We start from the raw sequence: 19,435 nt of genomic DNA, 5'->3' as shown, positions 1-19,435 counted from the left end.
TTAATTGGGTCATGAAACGTCTGCAAGAAATCAGCCAAGCTCAGAGAGGACCCTACAGTCGTTCTCCTCCTCCTCCTCCTCCTCCTCCTCTTCCCCCTCCTCCTGCTCCTCCTCCATCTGCAAGAGAGCAACCAGCCTCAGAGAACACCCAGGACCCGCACAATACAAAAGGGCCTCGTTTCTTCTCCTGGGATGTATTTCCAACTTCCCAATTTAGTCAATAGCCATGGATTTCTAGCAAGCTACCGTAGGGATGCTAACCAGGGTCCGTAAACACATTGAGCTTCGTTTTGCAAGCTCAGCGGGCTCTGCTCCCTCTGCTGCCATCATGATAGATGCATTTTCCTCACCCACAAACCTCCAGATCTCCTCCCGTTGGTCATCGTGACTCTGACTTTGGGCTATGCCGATAAGCACAACTACTACACCGGCTCCGTGACAAAGTTCACCCTGGCCTTGCTCTCCATCATGCCTCTCTCCTACTATATCGGCATGGCGATTGCCAGGTGAACGCTTCAACTCTCAAAGTGGAACCGGGATCCTCTTTAAAACACAATGAGGGCTGTCAAGATAGGTAGATAGATAGATGATAGATAGATAGATAGATAGATAGATAGATAGATAGATAGATAGGAGATGGTAAGATGGATGGATGGATGGATAGATGGATAGATAGATAGATAGTAAGAAATGATAAGATAGATAGATAGATAGATAGATAGATAGATAGATAGATAGATAGATAGATAGATAGATAGATAGATAGAGATGGTAAGGATAGATGGATGGATGGATAGGTAGATAGTAAGAAATGATAAGATAGATAGATAGATAGATAGATAGATAGATAGATAGATAGATAGATAGATAGATAGGAGATGGTAAGATGGATGGATGGATGGATAGATAGATAGTAAGAAATGATAGATAGATAGATAGATAGATAGATAGATAGATAGATAGATAGATAGACAGTCCCTTCCAGCCTTATGATTTTATAAGATAGATAAAATACATGACAGACAGACAGACAGACAGGTTGGATGGGAGGAAGGAAGGAAGGAAGGAAGGAAGGAAGGAAGGAAGGAAGGAAGGAAGGAAGGAAGGAAGGAAGGAAGGAACAGCTTATCTCCAGAAGTTGTGTGTGCTCCAACACTGGAAGTTTTTAGGAAGAGCTTAGACGAGTTGTCTCAAATGATATAGGACAGGGGTAGGCAATCTTGGCTCTTTTATGACTGGTGGACTAACTCCCAGAATTCCTGAGCCAGCCACGCTGAGGGGAAAGGGAGAGGTTTCCCAGCTGAGCCAGGCTTGCTCAGGAATTCTGGGAGTTGAAGTCGACCAGTCATGAGGGGGACCTAGTTTCCCCATGCTGGCTCAGGAATTCTGGGAGTTGAAATCCACGAGTCATAAAAGAGCCAAGGTTGCCTACCCCTGCCCTAGGCCTAGGCCACTTTATGACTTGTGGACTTCAACTCCCAGAATTCCTGAGCCAGCCACACTGAGGGGAAAGGGAGAGGTTTCCAAGCTGAGCCAGGCTGGCACAGGAATTCTGGGAGTTGAAGTCCATGAGTCATAAAAGAGCCAAGGTTGCCTAGCCCTGGTCTAGGCTCTCCTGCTTGAGCAGCGGGTTGGGCTAGAAGATCTCCAGGGTCCTCTTCCGACTCTGTTATTCCGTTATTCTCTTCCTGGAGGAATCCAGGCAGACCCTCAAGATCTGGCCCTCACCTCTGGCCGTGAGAAACCCTCTTCCTCTTCCTCCTCCAGCATCTCGGCACAGAGCAACTTCGCGGTAGGGGCCGTGGTCAACGCCACGTTTGGCTCCATCACGGAACTCACCTTCTACATCACGGCCCTCATCAAGGGGGCTCGCGAGAAGAACAGGTGCTACGAGGAGATCGTCAAGTCCGCCCTCACCGGGACCCTCCTGGGCTGCGTCCTTTTCATCCCGGTGAGTCTGGGCCTCGAGCGCCTTTCCATGTGGCCTCCACTCCATTCTTGGTCTCGGGGATTGGATCGAGGAAAGTGGATTGGAATTCTGCAGCTGACGTGGAATAGCCTGGATAGACGGGAATATTTGTGGTTCGGGGGGGGGGTTGTCCTAGGTGCTCTCTGAGCTTGGTTGCTTTAGAAGAGAGTGAGGTTTGATGAGAGGAGAAGAAGGAGAAAGAAAGGGAAGATGGGTGGAGAAGGAATGAAAGAGGAGGAAGAGGAGGAGAAATAGGGAGGAGGAGGAGAAGGAGAAGGAGGAAGAGAAAGGGAAAATGGGAGGAGAAGGAATGAAAGAGGAGGAGAAGGAGGAAGAGAAAGGGAAAATGGGAGAAGGAATGAAAGAGAAGGAGGAGGAGAAGGAGGAAGAGAAAGGGAAGATGGGAGGAGAAGGAATGAAAGAGGAGGAGAAGAAGGAGGAAGAGAAAGGGAAAATGGGAGGAGAAGGAATGAAAGAGGAGGAGAAGAAGGAGGAAGAGAAAGGGAAAATGGGAGGAGAAGGAATGAAAGAGGAGGAGAAGGAGGAAGAGAAAGGGAAAATGGGAGAAGGAATGAAAGAGAAGGAGGAGGAGAAGGAGGAAGAGAAAGGGAAGATGGGAGGAGAAGGAATGAAAGAGGAGGAGAAGAAGGAGGAAGAGAAAGGGAAAATGGGAGGAGAAGGAATGAAAGAGGAGGAGGAGAAGAAGGAGGAAGAGAAAGGGAAGATGGGAGGAGAAGGAATGAAAGAGGAGGAGGAGGAGGAGGAGGAGGAGGAGGAGGAGGAGGACTGCTAGGTCCTTTGTGCTCTCTGACCTTGGTTGTTTTCTTGCAGACGTTTCATAACCCAACTAGGTAACATCATCAATGCTAGAAAGGAGTGGGGTTTGTGGAGGAGGAGGAGGAGGAGGAGGAGGAGGAGGAGGAGGAGGAGGAAGGACTGTGGGGTCCCCGGTGCTCTCTGAGCTTGGTTGTTTTCTTGCAGACATTTCATAACCCAACTAGGGAACATCCTCAGTGCTAGAAGGGAGTGGGATTCAAACTCTCCACCTCCCCTTTCCATAGTTTTGGGTAGAGCTTTCCTCCAATCCTGGTGGGCCTCTGCTGGCTGTCGATAATCTGAGTTCAAGTTTTTGCCGGATGCTCAGCCCAGCCCAGCCCAAGAGATCAAACTCGCTTCTCCTTGTCTCTGGCAGGGACTCTGCATGGTGATTGGCGGCATCCGACATCAAGAGCAGAGGTTCAACAGCCGATCGGCCGGGATCAGCTCCGCTCTCCTGTTCCTGTCGGTGGGAGGTAAGCTCTGCGGGGGCCCAAACCCTGTTTCCCCCCCCCCGTTCTCCTTTTGACAAGGAAGCGCAAATTATTTCAGATTCAAAATGCTGAGCTGAAGCATCACATTTTGAGCTGAAAGCAAGTTCGGCCTTTAATGGATGTATTTCTAGGTGGGACAGGTCAGGGTTGAAGCATCCCTGATAGAAAAAATACGACTAATAATAATTGAAACACATATTGGATGGATGGATGGATGGATGGATGAATGGATGATAGATGAGAGAGAGAGACAGACAGACAGACAGACACAGAGACAGATTGATTGATGGTGGATGGGTGATAGATAGATAGATAGATAGATAGATAGATAGATAGATAGATAGATAGATAGATACAGACAAACAGACAGACAGACAGACATAGAGGATAGATAGATAGATAGATAGATAGATAGATAGATAGATAGATAGATATAGAAACATGAAAAATGGAGAGGCAGAGAGAGATAAAAGATGATAGATAGATAGATAGATAGATAGATAGATAGATAGATAGATAGATAGATAGATAGAGACAGACAGACAGACAGACAGACAGACAGACAGACATAGAGGATAGATAGATAAGATAGATAAGATAGATAGATAGATAGATAGATAGATAGATAGATAGATAGATAGATATAGAAACATGAAAGATGGAGAGGCAGATAAAAGATGATAGATAGATAGATAGATAGATAGATAGATAGATAGATAGATAGATAGATAGATAGATGATAGATAGGATAGATAGATAGATAGATAGATAGATAGATAGATAGATAGATAGATGATAGATAGGATAGATAGGTAGATAAGCCATTGCCCTGTGATCTGGCTGGTTTTGCCCTCCAGTCTGGCATCACCTGTGGATGCTCCCCGTCCGTTTCTCTTACCTGCCAGGTGTGTTTGCCCCAACTCTCTTCTCCAAAGTCTACGGAAGACTAGTCTGTGGGGAATGCCAGAACCTTACCCAGGAACTACCCGGGCACTACGTCTGCCAGAGCTGTCACTTTGATTTGGTGAGCAAGACCTTCCCAGGGGTTTTGCACACCCGAGCAAGCAACGTCTGCTCCATTTCAGCCCCGGAGGAGAACTGAGGCCCCCAAGTCGGGTCCAGCCTTGGCACCTCCGCCCAGCCGCCTGGGGATGGCAGTTCCCAGCTAGGCTGGGGCGGCTTGCATCTGCAGTCCCAACGCCCCCAAGGGTCTTAAGTTGGCGTCAACCGGTCAGCTAAGAAGTAGAGGGCCTGCTGAGTTGTTTTGGGGGGTCAAAGGGGGTTTAGACGTGTGGCCTCTGACGGGGCATCTCTGCCCCCCCCCTCTTCTGTCTTGGCAGATGGAGAACAACGGGACTCTGTACTACAGCCATGTCGAGTGAGTATCCCTTGCTGGGAAATTTTATTTTATTTTATTTTTTATTTTTTATTTTATTTTATTTTATTTATTTTATTTTATTTTATTTTATTTATTTTATTTCATTTTTATGATTATTTTTATTTGATTTTATATTTATTTGATTTGATTTTATTCTATTTTATTTTATTCTTTTATTTATTTTCTTTTATTATTCTTTTATTCTTTTCTTTTCTTATTTTTCTTTTCTTTCTTTTCTTTTATCTTATTTATTTTTATTTTATTTTATTATTTTTATTTTATTATTTTCTTTTATTTCTTTTCTTTTTATTTTATTTATTTTATTTTATTTTAATTATTTTATTTTATTTTATATTTTATTTTATTTTTATTTGATTTTATATTTATTTGATTTTATTATTTGTTCTATTTTATTTTATTATTTTATTCTTTTCTTATTTTTCTTTTCTTTCTTTTCTTTTATCTTATTTATTTTTATTTTATTTTATTATTTTCTTTTATTTCTTTTCTTTTTATTTTATTTATTATTTTATTTTAATTATTTTATTTTATATTTTATTTTATTTTTATTTGATTTTATATTTATTTTATTTTATTATTTGTTCTATTTTATTTTATTATTTTATTCTTTTCTTTTATTTTATTTATTTTTCTTTTCTTTTATTATTTTTCTTTTCTTTTATTATTTTTCTTTTCTTTCTTTTCTTTTATTATCTTATTTATTTTTATTTTCTTTTATTATTTTTATTGTATTATTTTCTTTTATATTTCTTTTCTTTTTATTTTATTTATTATTTTATTTTAATTTATTATTTTATTTTATTTTATTATTTTCTTTTATATTTCTTTTCTTTTCCTTTTCTTTTTATTATTTATTTTATTTTTTTATATAAAGCCCCTGGAGGCTTTGAAGAAGAGATTGGACAGCCACTTGTCTGAAATGGTACATAGGGTCTCCTGCCTGAGCAGGGGGCTGGACTAGATGACCTCCAAGGTCCCTTCCAACTCTGTTGTTCTCTGTGTTGCTTTCTGTGTGGCAGACCCCTGGTCTACACGGTGTCTTTGATGCTCCCAGCCGCCTACTTCATCGGGCTCATCTTCACCCTGAAGACCCACTCCCACATTTACGACATCCACATCAGTGACTGTCACAGTAAGTTGTCTTGGCCTGGATGGCGCCGGTTGCTAAACGAGGACTCCCTGTATCTTGGCTGTCTTAAGCTCTTCCTCGCTCATTGCAACCCCTTCCTTCTAAGGTGTGGTGAGCCTCCCCCAACATTTCCTGGGTACTAGGAGGAGTATTCTTCTTGAACTCCGGGGAGTCCTCGGCTTACGACCACAATACTTTCCCCCCCTATTTGTATTGAGTTTAATCAAAATACGAAATGCACAGAAACACAAAGCAAAATAAAAATAATGGGAAGATAGGGGGAGGAAAAGGAGAACAGGAGAAAGTGACTATGCTGGTCGGAAGGTCGCAAAAGGAACGGGATCGCGTGACCGCAGGACACGGCAACCGTCGTAAATAGGAGTCAGTTGGCAAGTGGCCTGAATTTTGATCACGTGACCACGGTGTGTCTGTGTGTGTGTGTGTGTGTGTGTGTGTGTGTACTGCAACGGTCGTAAGTGTGAAAAGTGTGAGACTGGACAGCAAATTTGTCTGAAATGTATAGGATTTCCTGACTGGATGGGGGGTTGGACTAGATGACCTCCAAGGTCGCTTCCAACGTTATTACTATTACTATTATTACTATTATATTGTTATTACTATTATTACTATTATTACTACTATTATATTGTTATGATATTGTTATTATTACTATTACTCTATTACTATTATTATTACTATTGTTATTATGATATTGTTATTATTACTATTACTATTATTACTATTATATTATTATTATATCGTTATTGTTATTGCTATTATATTGTTGTCATTATATTGTTATTGTAACTGGTCATAAGTCACTTTTTTCCAGTGTTGTGACTTTGGACACAACTAAGTCACTAAGCAAACTGTCGTAAGTCAAGGACTGCTTGTACTTGGGGGGGGCAGGGCCACACAGGTGTATTGAAGTGACTTGTCCATCTTGAGCATCTGGAGCCAGACTTTCCTCCTGGCTCAGCTTACGACCTTAACCCCCCCCCCCAAAAAAGCTCTCCCCTTTGCTGTAGAAATAAACTTTTGGGGGTGCTGTTTATCGGTATACTTTTCCTGGGAGGGGGGGGTCCATGTTGATCCAGAGATGAGGAAAGCTGCAACCCAGCCAGGCCTGAGGACTCTTTTCCGGCTTCTTTGCAGTGCCCGGTCACCATCATAGCGCTGTGGTCCACTGGTCCCGCTGGAGAGCCGTGGTCATTCTCCTGGTGGCCACCCTAGGCATGTCCGCCTGTGCCGACCTGGCCACCGAGCACATTGGCCCCATCCTGAACAACTCCCCCGTCTCTCAGGTAAGGAGGGAGGGGGGGTTGTGGGGAGCCCCCAGGGTGCTTCTCCAGAAGGGGCCCAAGTGGCGGGAGATCAGTGGGACCAGTTGCTGGGAAATCCTGGTCGTTTCCAGGTCAATCGATTACCTGTGGGGTCCCTGGTGCTCTCTCAGCTGGGTGGTTTTCTCGCAGACGTTTCATGACCCAACTAAGTAACGTTATCAGTTTTAGAAGGGAGTGGGGTATGTGGAGAGGAGGAGGAGGAGGAGGAGGAGGAGGAGGAGGAGGAGGAGGAGGAGGAGGAGGAGGAGGAGGAGGAGGAGGAGGAGGAGGAGGAGGAAGAGAACCACTGCCGGTCTTTTGTGTTCTCTGAACTTAGCTGTTTGCTTGTAGACATTTCATAACCCAACTAGGTAACATTATCAGTGATAGAAGGGAGAGGAGGAGGAGGACTGTGGGGTCCTTTGCATTCTCTGAACTCAGCTGCTTGCTTGTAGACATTTCGTGACCCAACTAGGTAACATCATCAGTGCTAGAGCATTGATCATTGCAACATCTGCAAAAAAAGCTCAGCACCAAGGACCCCATTGATCATTGCAACATCTGCACCAAGCTCCGCACCAAGAACCCCACAATACTCCTCCTCCTCCTCTTCCTCCTCCTCCTCCTCTGCAAACCCCGCTCCCTTCCAGCATTGGTGATGTTCCCTAGTTGGGTCATGAAACGTCTGCAAGGAAACCACCCAGCTCAGAAAGCACCCAGGACGCCCACAGTTCAAGCTGAGCTACAAAGATTCTCTTCGGTTGGTAACTTATTATTACCGTTAGTGGGCTGCAAAATTGTGGCGTGACATCTGCTGAAAAATCACCGTCTTGTCCAGCCCTCTGTTGAACAGTAGTGCTTGATCCTGGATGCCAAGGTGGATCTAACTTTGAACTCTTACCTTGCCCTCCCAGTACTTCATCGGGGTGACTGTGCTGGCCATGGTGCCCGAGATCCCAGAGCTGATCAACGGAATCCAGTTTGCCTTGCAGAACAATCTCAGCTTGAGGTAAGTGCCTCCTCCTACGTGGTTGCCAATCCGATAAGGATGGTTGTGATGTCCCCCTTTGAAGACCACCTTGGTTTTGAATGTAGTTGTCCCTTGGCCTTGCGGTGGATCAATGTTTCTCGACCTTGGCTGCTCTTAGTAGACTTGAGCAATCAGAAGTAGATCCGGAGAAGCTAAGGTTTATTAAGACCGTTCAATATTGATTCGCCTTTTCAGCTACATTTTCTCTTTTGCTCCTTTCTTCACAATAGATGGCAAAGGTGGGAGGGGTGATGTCTAGGCCACCAAATGTCAAGGCTACTCAAAGGAGAAGAGGACTGTTTCCAGAACAAGAAGACTACTCTTGGACAATGTGGACACGGACTGGGTGGGGGGGAGGGAGTCTGTCGTTTGACTAAGCAAGCCTTCGCGCGGGAAAAACCAGAGCTGGTTTTGCTGCTTCTGTGCCAATGTAAACTTTCAGTAAAGTATTATACCAGTGGTTCTCAACCTTTTTAATGCCACGACCCCCAACCGGTCGTAAGTCGAGGACTACTCAACCGGTCGTAAGTCGAGGACTACTCAACCGGTCATAAGTCGAGGACTACTCAACTGGTGCAGCACCGTGTGCAGAATGGGACTTTTGGCGGGCTCAGCAGGGCAGAGACAGCCTGGACAATTCCTATTGGCTTTGGAAAGCCAATAGAATTAGACTCTATTCAAGAGAGTCTATTCTATTGGCTTTCAAAAGCCAATAGAATAAAAGGGAGTAGCACAGCTAAGGAAAAGGGGGGAAAAATGGCGGACTGCATTGTTTGGCGACCCCCGTGAAATGGTCGTTCGACCCCAAATGGGGTCCCGACCCACAGGTGGAGAACCACTGTATTATACTCTTGATAAAATCATGTTCCAGGAGTTGTTTTTTTTTTTTTCCTTCTGGAAATGCCAACTGGACAGTGGACAGATAATGGCTGCCGAACGGACTCATGGTGACCCCGAGTGACTTACAGAAATAAAACCCCAATACAAACCCCAATAAACCAGTGATAACATTCAAACTAGCCACTTGATGGGCTCCTATTGCCCTGGTGCACCCAGGCTTGATGCAAAACCAGGTGTTCAGGGCCAGAATAACAAGAGTTGGAAGGGACCTTGGAGGTCTTCTAGTCCAACCCCCTGCTCAAGCAGGAGACTGTCTACAATTTCCACCAAATGGTTCTCCAGTCTCTTCTTAAAAACTTCCAGTGTTGGAGCACCCGCAACTTCTGTGGGCAAGCTGTTCCACTGATTAATTTTTCTCATTGTTAGGAAGTTTCTCCTTAATTCCAAGTTGCTTCTCTCCTTGATTAGTGTCCATCCATTGCTTCTTGTCCTGCCTGCAAGTGCTTTGCAGAATAACTTGACTGCCTCTTCTGTGGGGTAGCCCGAGATACTGGAAGACTGCTATCCTGTCACCCCTCGTCCTTCTTTTCATTAAACTAGCCATACCCAATTTGTGCAACCGTTCTTCATATGTTTTAGCCTCCAGTCCCCTGATCCTCTTTGTTGCTCTTCTCTACACTCTTTCTAGCGTCTCAACATCTTTTTTTTAATATCGTGGTGACCAAAACTGGATACCATATTCCAAATGTAGCTTTTCAGAAGAGTGTCAAAGCGCAGTGTCAATTTTGTCTCTGCAGGGATGATGTTCCAAGGGAGGGAGCCACCACGGAGAAGGCCCTTCTTGGTCCACCAGATGGACTTCCTTAAGAAAGGGGACTTGTAACATCCCCGGCCTCTCCACTTCTGGTGGGTTGGGTAGTTCTAACTTGGAAAAGACGGTCCGTCGAGTAATGGGTTCAAGTCCCCCATAAGCCACAGCAGCTGCCTGGTTGCTGTTAAGGCTGTCACTCACTCTCAGCCCAATCCAGCTTACAAATGTCCTTTTAATGGGGAAAATAGATCTTAGGCTACCCATAGATATCAATGCATGCCCCATCAAAATGCGAAATATGGAAACGGTTGGGAACCCGGAAGTGTACAAATCCAGCTGGGGGATGTTCCTGTCCAAGCAGGGTCTCAGGTGGCAGGGGATGATGGGAAGCAAGCCCGTCCAATGTTTATGAGCTGAGCCTCACCCATGTCTTCCTCCTGTGTCCTTCTTTTGAAGCATTGAGATCGGGAACTGCATCGCGGTGCAAGTCTGCATGTTACAGATACCCATCCTGGTGCTCTTCACCGTGTTCTACGTGAGTAAGAGAGGGAGGATCTGCGAGAGATCCACGGTCTTTCAGAGGGGGAGGCCCTGGAATGCCTGGAAATGGGAAAATGCCTGGAAATGGGGCCCGTCTTTCTGAGTCTCAGTCTGGGTCTCTACTCTTGTCACCCTGGAAGAGGAGTGCATTCCGGAGGAGCAAGAGACAGTGAGGTTCAGATAGTTTGTGTGTGAGAAAGAGGGTGAAGACGGGTCCTCCTCAATAGTTCCCAGAGGAAAAGCTTTATGAGATGTTAGCACGCTTTAGTTGGCAGAGTCTTTTTTGGTTTGGGGGATTTCGACCTTCCCTCCCTTCCCCTTCCTTCCTTCCTTCCTTCCTTCCTTCCTTCCTTCCTTCCTTCCTTCCTTCCTTCCTTCCTCCCTCCCTCCCTCCCTCCCTCCCTCCCTCTCTGGAGAGCAGGGAGGAGCTGCGTTCTAGAGGAGCAAGAGACAGTGAAGTTCAGATAGTTAGTGTGTGAGAAAGAGGGTGAAGACAGGTCCTCCTCAGTAGTTCCCAGAGTAAAAGCTTTATGAGATGTGAGCACGCTTTAGTTGGCTGTGTCTTTCTTGGTGTGGTGAGTATGACCTTCCCTTTCCCTTTCCCTTTCCCTTCTCTTATTTCTTCCTTCCTTCCTTCCTTTCTCCCTCCCTCCCTCCCTCCCTGGAGTCTGCAAGAGACGGTGAAATTCAGACAGTTGGTGTGTGAGAAAGAGGGTGAAGACAGCTCCTCCTCAATACTTCCCAGAATACACACTTTATGGTTGCGCTAGCATGCTTTAGTTTGGCAAGATTCTGTCTATGGGTGAGGAAGAATAAAGAGATCTGCTTGGAAGAATCACAAGATGTCTGTCTTGGTTTTTTGGAGCCCGACATCAATCTAGCCATGCTAAAGCATAATTTATACTCATCTCGAGGGAGGTGGGAGTCGTCTTCTGTGTTTCATCCCTTTCTTGTGCGTTCTTTTGTCCTCCCCCCCCCCCGTTTTCTTTTCTGGTTATCAACTTATGACCCTAACTGAGCCCCAGAATTAAGTCCTGGCAGTCATAAAGCAGGTCATAAGGTGACCTCACTTTAGAACCACAACCTGGATTTTCCAGGCATGGTTGGTAAGTAGATGAAGCTAAAGATCTGCCTGCCGAAGGGAGATGAAAGCCACAGGGCCGGGCTGCAGAGAAGCTCAGATCCTTATAGGGAAGGCAGCAGAGAAGGTTGCAAATGAGGATCACGTTATTGCAGTCATGTGACTGGGGGGGCGCTGTGAAAGTTATAGGTTTAGGTGGGGGGGGGAGTCCTGTGTTCAGCATCATCATAATTTTGAATATTGGCTGAATGAACGGTCGTTAAGTCGAGGACTACCTGTGCTTGTTATATTTTTCTTAGTTTGTCTTATTAAAGTTGGGCAACTTTAATACAAAAATATTGTAAAAGAAGGCCACTGGATTTCAGCCCTCGGTCCCTGGGGCTGCCTGTCGATTGATGTGTTCCTTTCCTTTGGAGCAGCCCACCGACTTCATCCTGGTCTTCAGCGACCTCCACGTCTACGCCAGCATGTTCAGTGTGGTCCTCATGAATTACATCTTCATGGATGGCAAGTGTGATTACTTCCAAGGTGAGAACTTTTCCAGAAAGAAAGGAGGAGGAGGAGGAAGAAAAGGACAGTGGGGTCCTTGGTGTTCTCTGAGCTGGGTGGTTTTCTTGCAGACGTTTGGTGACCCAACTAGGGAACACCATCAGTGCTAAAAGGGAGAGTCTGTAAACTGCTTGGAAAGGACTGTAAAGCACGGTGGAGCAGTACATAAGTCTAAGCGCTATTGCTAAGTGTGTGGGAGGGAGGGAGGGAGGGAGGGAGGGAGGGAAGGAAGGAAGGAAGGAAGGAAGGAAGGAAGGAAGGAAGGAAGGAAGGAAGGAAGGAAGGAAGGAAGGACCGTGGTGGCGCAGTGGCTAGAATGCAATATTGCAGGCAAACTCTGCTCACAGCCTGGAGTTTGATCCTGACAGGCTTAAAGTGGACTCAGCCTTCCATCCTTCCGAAGTCTGTAAAATGAGGACCCAGATTATTTGAGGCGGGGGCCAACAGGCTGATTCTGTAAACCACTGTGAAGCAGTATATAAGTCTAAGTGCTATTGCTAAAAAGGAAGGAAGGAAGGCAGGAAGGGAGGGAGGGAGGGAGGGAGGGAGGGAAGAAGGAAGGAAGGAAGGAAGGAAGGAAGGAAGGAAGGAAGGAAGGAAGGAAGGAAGGAAGGAAGGAAGGAAGGAAGGAAGGAAGGAAAGAGCTGTGGTGGCATATTGGTTACAATGCAGTATTACAAGCAATCTCTGCCCGCTGCCAGCAGTTTGATCCTGACCCTTTCAAGGTCGACTCAGCCTTCTGTCCTTCCCAGGTTGGTAAAATGGGGACCCAGATTGTTGGGGGGCAATAGGCTGACTCTGTAAACCGCTTAGAGAGGGCTGTAAAGCCCTGTGAAGCAGTACATAAGTGCTATTGCTAAACGTATTTGAGATACTTCAGGCTGAGAACGGCTGCTCCAGTCACCCAATGTCCACGGCTGAGGAGGGGGCTACTTATCTCCTGTTAACTGTCCATGTTGTTGTCTCTCTCCCACCCAGGTACCGTGTTGGTGATGGTCTATTTCATCCTCCTGGCTGTGTATTATTTTGCCCCTTCTCCTGCTGGCTGCTGAGCCGACGGCTCCACTGGGCTTCCGTATTCCTGCCTCCTGGCATAGCAGTCGCTTCCCGCAAGCGCTTCTATCCGAGCAATGACTGTCTCGTAGGGAGGTGCTCGGGACAGACTTTAATAAGTATCCTTTTAGATTTATCTCCAAGGCAGCCATTCACCTTTTCCAGCTCATGAGCCTCTTGGGGGTCCTTCCTATATTGAAAAGCTGTAGGAGCTGCAGAAGACGCTGACCAACTCTTGGTGACCAACAAAGAGAGTTTCGGTGCAGTAAAGCAGCGATGTGGATGCCTCTGATAGACGAGCGTGCGGGTGATTTTCAACACGGATTAGAGAAGTGCTGCTGTTTCACTGTAGCTACCTCCAGCTTTTGTCACGCGGCCCCCTGCTGCAGGCAAAGACATACACACACCCCAAAGTCGAGAACCGCCCCTGATCTTGAGACAGAGCATGAAATAAAGGAAGCCGATTTTGAACGTCGTCTCCGGAGTGTGTTGGGGATGGTATCTTTCGTTTCGTAGCCATCACGGGAGAATACTCTTGAAGACAGGGGTCTCCAACCTTGGCCACTTTACGATTTGGGGACTTGCAACTCCCAGAATTCCTCAGAAATTCTGGGAGTTGAAATCCCCAAGTCGTAAAGTGGCCAAGGTTGGGGACCCCTGCTCTAAGAGGTGATGTAGAATCAGCGTGTCCTCCCACAGCCCATTTCTGGCATTGTGCAGGTAGTCCTCGATTTACGGCTGTAATTGAACCAGGAATTATGGTCGTACGTTGTGCTGGTTGTTCAGCTGGTTATCCCATTAAGAGAATAATGGAATGTCAGTGTTGGAAGGGACCCTGGAGGTTTTCTAGTCCAAGCAGGAGACCCTATACCAATGTCCAGTCTCTTCTTAAAAAGTTCCAAGTATTGGAGCACCCACAACTTCTGAAACAAGTCATTCCACTGATTGTTTATGCTGTCAGGAAATTTCTCAGCCTTCCGTCCTTCTGAGGCGTGTAAAATGAGGACCCAGACTGTTGGGGGCAAGATGCTGATTCTAGAAACCACTTAGAGAGGGCTGTAAAGTGCCATGAAGCGGCATATGTCCAAGTGCTCTTGTTCTTTCTTTTTCCTTCCTTCCTTCCTTCCTTCCTTCCTTCCTTCCTTCCTTCCTTCCTTCCTTCCTTCCTTCCTTCCTAGTGGTTAGAATACAGTATTGCAGGTTGTCTCTGCCCACTGCCAGGAGTTCAATCCTGACCGGCTCAAGGTTGACTCAGCCTTCCATCCTTCCAAGGTCGGTAAAACGAGGACCCACATTGTTTGGGGCAATTTGCTGACAATTTGCTGTAAGCTGCTTAGAGAGGGCTGTAAAGCAGTACATAAATCTAAGCGCTATATATGAAGTCAGAGATTGGGGTAGGAGCTGCCAACGGTTTCGATAAGCCCTTGAACGACCAACAAAGTGGAGGGGCAGAAAAGCACCTCCCAATTGTAGACAGGCCACGTTCAAACCGAGCAAGTAACAGTGTAATTTAGGCCAGGGCTTTTCAACCAGTGGTACGGGTACCACCTGGGGTACATTGGCACCTGGCAGGTGGTACGTGACCATCCTAGAAAAGTGGTAGCAGGGAAGGGGAATGAGCTGAACCAGTGGCAGCACCGCACAAGCCTGAGCAAGAGATGGCTGGAGCTGCAGGGCTGTCAGGGCTCAGCGGAAGCGCCAGGATCAGCATCAGGCTCCAGCTGGAGCTCGGCGCTGATCTTGGCGCTTCTGCTGAGCCCAGAAGAAGCACTGATCAGCTGGAATGCTGCAGCATCTCCAGGGTCTTGTGATTTACATTCAGATGCTTGGCAACGGATTCATATTTATGATGGTCACAGTGTCCCCGGGTCATGTGAAGTGACCAAAACCTGCTGCAACCATCCAGCAGATGGGGGGAATAAAAACCAAACACCCCCCACCCCACTTCTGCTGCCAATCCTCAACAGAAATGCTCACAACAATGAAAACCTCAAACAAGAGGAAGAGCGCCGCTGGGTGGGCAGGCAGGCGTCTTGCTCGGCTGTAGCTTGGGGGACACTTTTTTCAGTGCTGTTGTAACTTCGAATAGTCACTAAGCAAACTATTGTAAGTCAAGGACTACCTGTACTTTATCACTTTTTTTTCCTTTTGGGGGGGGGGGGTTATCAAGTTTTTGACACCTTCCTAGGCGACTGGTGGTACTCGGATGTTGCCGTATCCTAAAAGTGGTACAATGGGTGAAAAGGTTGAAAAGCCCTGATTTAGGCCACAGAAAAAACAGCACGTGTCAAAAGTAAAATAAACAGGATTAAAAACTAAAGGACATTCGCTCAGTAGTCTTCGACTTACGGTCACACCTGAGCCCAAAAGTTCTGTTGCTAAACAAGACAGCGAATCGTTGAATTTTGCCCAGTTGTGCAACCGTTCCTGCCGGGCGTGAAGCAAATCGCTGCGGTTGTTAGTCACACATTCGTGAAGCGAATCCAGCTTCCCTTGTCAGTTGCAAAAGGGAATCGCGTGACCCCGGGACACCGCAACTGTCATAAATTCAGGTCAGTTGCCCAGAATTCGAATTTTGATCACGCGACACTGGGGACGCTGCAACGGTCGTCAGTGTGAAAAACGTCAGTTGCTTTTTTCAGTGCTGCTGCGACCTTCACCCATCCTTAAACAAATGGTTGTAAAGAGAAGAGTACATGCACACACGAGACTTCCCCCACCCCAAATGCCACTTCCCCCCAGCCTCACCAGTTCCAGAAACAGGGGCAGCATTCCAGCCGCAAAGACAACTGTGAACAACAACCAGCAAGAGTTTTCAAGGATATTTTTTTTTTTAAAAAAAAAAAACCCAAATCAGAACCCTCATTTCTCAAGCTACGGTTTGATGCAGGTTAGTGTGAACATTTTACAGCATTAATTCCAACAAACATTCAGAACCACAATCAAGACAAAAGAGAGGGTTTTCCTTTTTTCCAGTGTTATTTTTTTTTAAAAGGCAAGAAATCTTGAGAGCAATACAGCTGCGTCCTCGCCTTAACCACCACAACCAAAAGGCCAAAACTTCTGTTTGCTAAGGGAGACATTTGTTAAAGTGAGTTTTGACCCATTTTACGTCCGTCCTTGCCTCAGTTGTGAAGTGAATCACTGCGGTTAAGTTAGTAACCCGGTTGTTAAGTGAAACTGGCGTCTCCCACGGAGGTTTGCTTGTCAGGAGGTCGCAAAGTGGGGATTCCCACGAGTTCCTCCGGGACGTTGCAACCGTCGTAAATATGAATCTGTAAATAAGTGTCTGAATTTTGATCCCAATCACATGATGCTGGGGAAGGCCACGACGGTCGTAGCTATGAAAACAGTCACAAGTCACTTTTTCCCCCCGTGTCGCCGTAACTTTGAACGCTAAGTGAACTGTCATAAATCGAGGACTTAACCTGTACTGGGATTTTTTGCTCATGCATGAGACACACCGACGATGACGCGGACTTTCCGGGGAATGACGGCCTGGCAATCAAAATACTCTTTTCGAGAGAACATCCCCCATCCGATTGGAAGGACTTTTCAAAAAAAAAAAAAATTAAATAAAAAATAACTGAAGCAAAACTTCAAAGGCCAGTTGGTAGGAAGAGAAATTAATTGCCGATACAGCTGCAGCACTGAACATGGATCCCCTCCCCGCCCATTTACACACACAAGCACCCTTGCAACGGGTGTGGGTGTGTGTAAAACAGCGTTATCTTGACGATTCTTATTTTTGGGAATAATTCTTCTCGTTTGGGATGTTGCTAGGAAAGGCAACTTAGCTAGGATTTTTTTCCAGATCACATCGACAAAACTCAAGATTGGGGTATCTGGGTAGGAAAGGGCAACAAAGGACCCCCCCTCCCCTGGTTCTACACAGTCGCAAGGGGCAGCCCCCGTTGTCGCTCTCCGTAAAAGGACCACCGAGGAACGACAAAAGCGGGGCTGGGGTTCCTCCGATTCTCTGCCAGGAAGCAGGAAAACGGCCTCACCGGATTCCAGAGGGATTCCAGGTACGCTGACCGCAGGATACCACCTCTTACGAAAGGGGAAGTCGCGGGCCGAAACAGGAAGGCCTTGACCGGATCCTCGCATTGCTGGCTGTGGAATTCTGGGAGTTGAAGTCCACATGCCTTAAAATGGTCAAGGTTGAGAAACACTGCCTTACGTGATTACAAGCGTGCAGCAAAACCCAGTACAGGTAGTTCTCAACTTACGACCATGAGCCCCACATTTCCGTGGCTTAAGGGAGACATTTGACAAACGTTTTTTCCCTGTTTTACGACCGTTCCTGCGACAGTGGTTAAGTGAGTCACGCAGTCACCCCATGGACTTTGCTTGTCGGGACGTCAAAAAAAAAAAGGGATTCACATGAGCCCGGGACGCTGTTAACGGGAGTTAAGTTGCCAAGTGGGGAATCCCGCAACGGTCGTTAAGTGTGAAAAACGGTTGAGCTGCTTTTTTTTCCCCAGTGCCTTTGGTCACTTCCGCATGGTCACTAAACGGACTCCGCTTAAGCCGAGGACGGCCTGCACAAATCGTCTCAGCGACAGCAGCTTTTCGTTCATGATGTATTTTTATAGGTCTCCATAAATTAAAAAATTAAAAAAAAAAAAAGAAGCAGAGTTTAATAAATTCTCAAATCAGTATAGAAAAAAAATATAGGCAACGGGAAAGGCGTCCGAAGTACTTGGCGTGTAAGGCTGGAGAAGCGGGGTGACGCTTTGGGCCTTCTCTTTCTCCTCCTCCTAGTCCGGGGTGTGTTTTCCGCAGGACCACGGAGAGGAAACGAGAACGGGCGAGAGGGGAAAGATGGAGGGAGGGGAGGGATGGGGAGGATAAAGGCCTTTTTTTTTTGTTTTTTAAATTAGCGCGCCGGCGTGCGGGACGTTTCATTTCAAGCGTTCGATGAGTCCCTGCGTCAGTCCGAGGTGCAGAAGCTGAGATCGGCTGAGATTGGCTAAATGGGGGTAAAAGATCAGCAGCTTCTCCCAAGAGAGTTCCAGCAGGCTGGGCACCACCAGCCACATCTTAAAGAGAGAGCCAGTCCGTCTGTTCCGGTGAATGTCCACTACGCCTCCGTGGACGTACATGCAGCCGGCCTGCGGAGCATCAGAAGGAAAGGAAAGAAAAAATAACGCGGTCAGAACTGGGTTTCGCAAAGCTTGTAAGCCCGCCTGGCCTCTTCTGGCAGCCCCCCAAGAATAGAAGAGAGAATGGCATGCTTGGGAGGGACCTTGGAGGTCATCTAGTCCAACCCCCTGCTCAGGCAGGAAACCCTACGCCATTTCAGATGAATGGCTGTCCAGTCTCTTCCTAAACACTTCCAGTGTTGGAGCATTCACCGCTTCTGGAGGCAGGTGGTTCCACTGGTTAATTGTTCTCACTATCAGGAAGTTTCTCCTTAGTTCCAGGTTGCTTCTCTCCTTGATTAGTCTCCATCCGTTGCTTCTTGTCCTGCCCTCAGGTGCTTTGGAGAATAGCTTGACTGCCTCTTCTTTGGGGCAGCCCCTGAGATATTGGAAGACCCCTCGTCCTTCTCTTCGTTAAACTAGACCTACCCAATTCCAGCAACTGTTCTTTATAGGTTTTTGCCCCGAGTCCCCTAATCATCTTTGTTGCTCTTCTCTGCACTCTTTCCAGAGTCTCAACATCTTGTGACCAAAACTGGATGCCGTATTCCAAGTGTGGCCTTACCAATGGAAGCTATGCGGGTCTAAAGCAGTGTTTCCTAATCTGGATATTTTTTTTAAGGTGCGTGGACTTCCACTCCCAGCATTCCCCAGCCGGTCTGGAGACCCCAATGTGACAGGGAGCCCACCCAGGGGTCAGGGTGATGGCTGTCCCCAGGGGGGTGGGGTGGGGGCAACCTCTTACCGGAGTGACAGCCGCACAGTGGAAATAAACGGGCTCGGGCATCAAGGCGGGCAGTTTCACCCACTGGAACGTCTGCAGGCTGAGTCTCCAGATGTCGCCCAGGATCACCTCTCCATTGTATCCCCCGCAGACAAAGACATCTGAGAGAAGACGGGAGGGTGTTTTTTTTTCCCCATCAATAGGTCAATTGTGGGATGAGAAATTAGTTTTCTTTCAGTGGCAACCTTAGGATCCAATTCTTGCCCCTTAAATTTCCCACTCAGCATGCATTCTAGTCCCAACTCAGGCAAGGAAACCGGCTGGGTGACCTTGGACCAATCACCAGGAGGCAGAGAGTTCTAGTCCCGCCTTAGGCATGAAAGCGGGCTGGGTGACTTTGGGCCAATCACCAGGAGTCGGTGAGTTCTAGTCCCGCCTTAGGCAGGAAAGCCGGCTGGGCGACTTTGGGCCAATCACCAGGGGACGGTGAGTTCTAGTCCCGCCTTAGGCAGGAAAGCCGGCTGGGCGACT

The 19,435-nt window shown here is 46.9% G+C and overlaps 2 protein-coding genes across 4 annotated transcripts in view; one reads left to right on the top strand and one right to left on the bottom strand.

The window, feature by feature from the left end:
• The window catches only part of LOC120308985 (low affinity vacuolar monovalent cation/H(+) antiporter-like), a 34,464-nt gene extending 20,903 nt beyond the window's left edge, over nt 1-13,561 (top strand). For 2 of the 3 annotated variants that reach the window (XM_039345737.1, XM_039345738.1), the window contains exons 10-20: nt 365-506; nt 1,768-1,951; nt 3,162-3,261; nt 4,185-4,303; nt 4,620-4,657; nt 5,698-5,810; nt 6,963-7,111; nt 8,044-8,138; nt 10,267-10,345; nt 11,851-11,959; nt 12,959-13,561. In XM_039345737.1, coding sequence (XP_039201671.1) covers nt 365-506; nt 1,768-1,951; nt 3,162-3,261; nt 4,185-4,303; nt 4,620-4,657; nt 5,698-5,810; nt 6,963-7,111; nt 8,044-8,138; nt 10,267-10,345; nt 11,851-11,959; nt 12,959-13,032 — 1,202 coding nt within the window. In that variant the 3' untranslated portion in view covers nt 13,033-13,561. The remainder of the gene's footprint in view (nt 1-364; nt 507-1,767; nt 1,952-3,161; nt 3,262-4,184; nt 4,304-4,619; nt 4,658-5,697; nt 5,811-6,962; nt 7,112-8,043; nt 8,139-10,266; nt 10,346-11,850; nt 11,960-12,958) is intronic. The other variant, XM_039345739.1, reaches the window with a different exon arrangement.
• A 2,432-nt stretch (nt 13,562-15,993) lies between these two features.
• Nucleotides 15,994-19,435, bottom strand: part of KLHDC10 (kelch domain containing 10) — a 19,331-nt gene continuing 15,889 nt past the window's right edge. The window contains exons 8-9 of the mRNA XM_039345736.1: nt 18,926-19,065; nt 15,994-18,150 (exon numbers count right to left, since the gene is read on the bottom strand). Coding sequence (XP_039201670.1) covers nt 17,941-18,150; nt 18,926-19,065 — 350 coding nt within the window. The 3' untranslated portion in view covers nt 15,994-17,940. The remainder of the gene's footprint in view (nt 18,151-18,925; nt 19,066-19,435) is intronic.

This window comes from Crotalus tigris, unplaced genomic scaffold (genome assembly GCF_016545835.1).
Source record: "Crotalus tigris isolate CLP2741 ecotype Arizona unplaced genomic scaffold, ASM1654583v1 scf7180000017975.10810073628:1450386, whole genome shotgun sequence".
Classification (NCBI taxonomy): Eukaryota; Metazoa; Chordata; class Lepidosauria; order Squamata; family Viperidae; genus Crotalus; species Crotalus tigris.
This window is presented reverse-complemented; position numbering and strand designations above follow the sequence as displayed.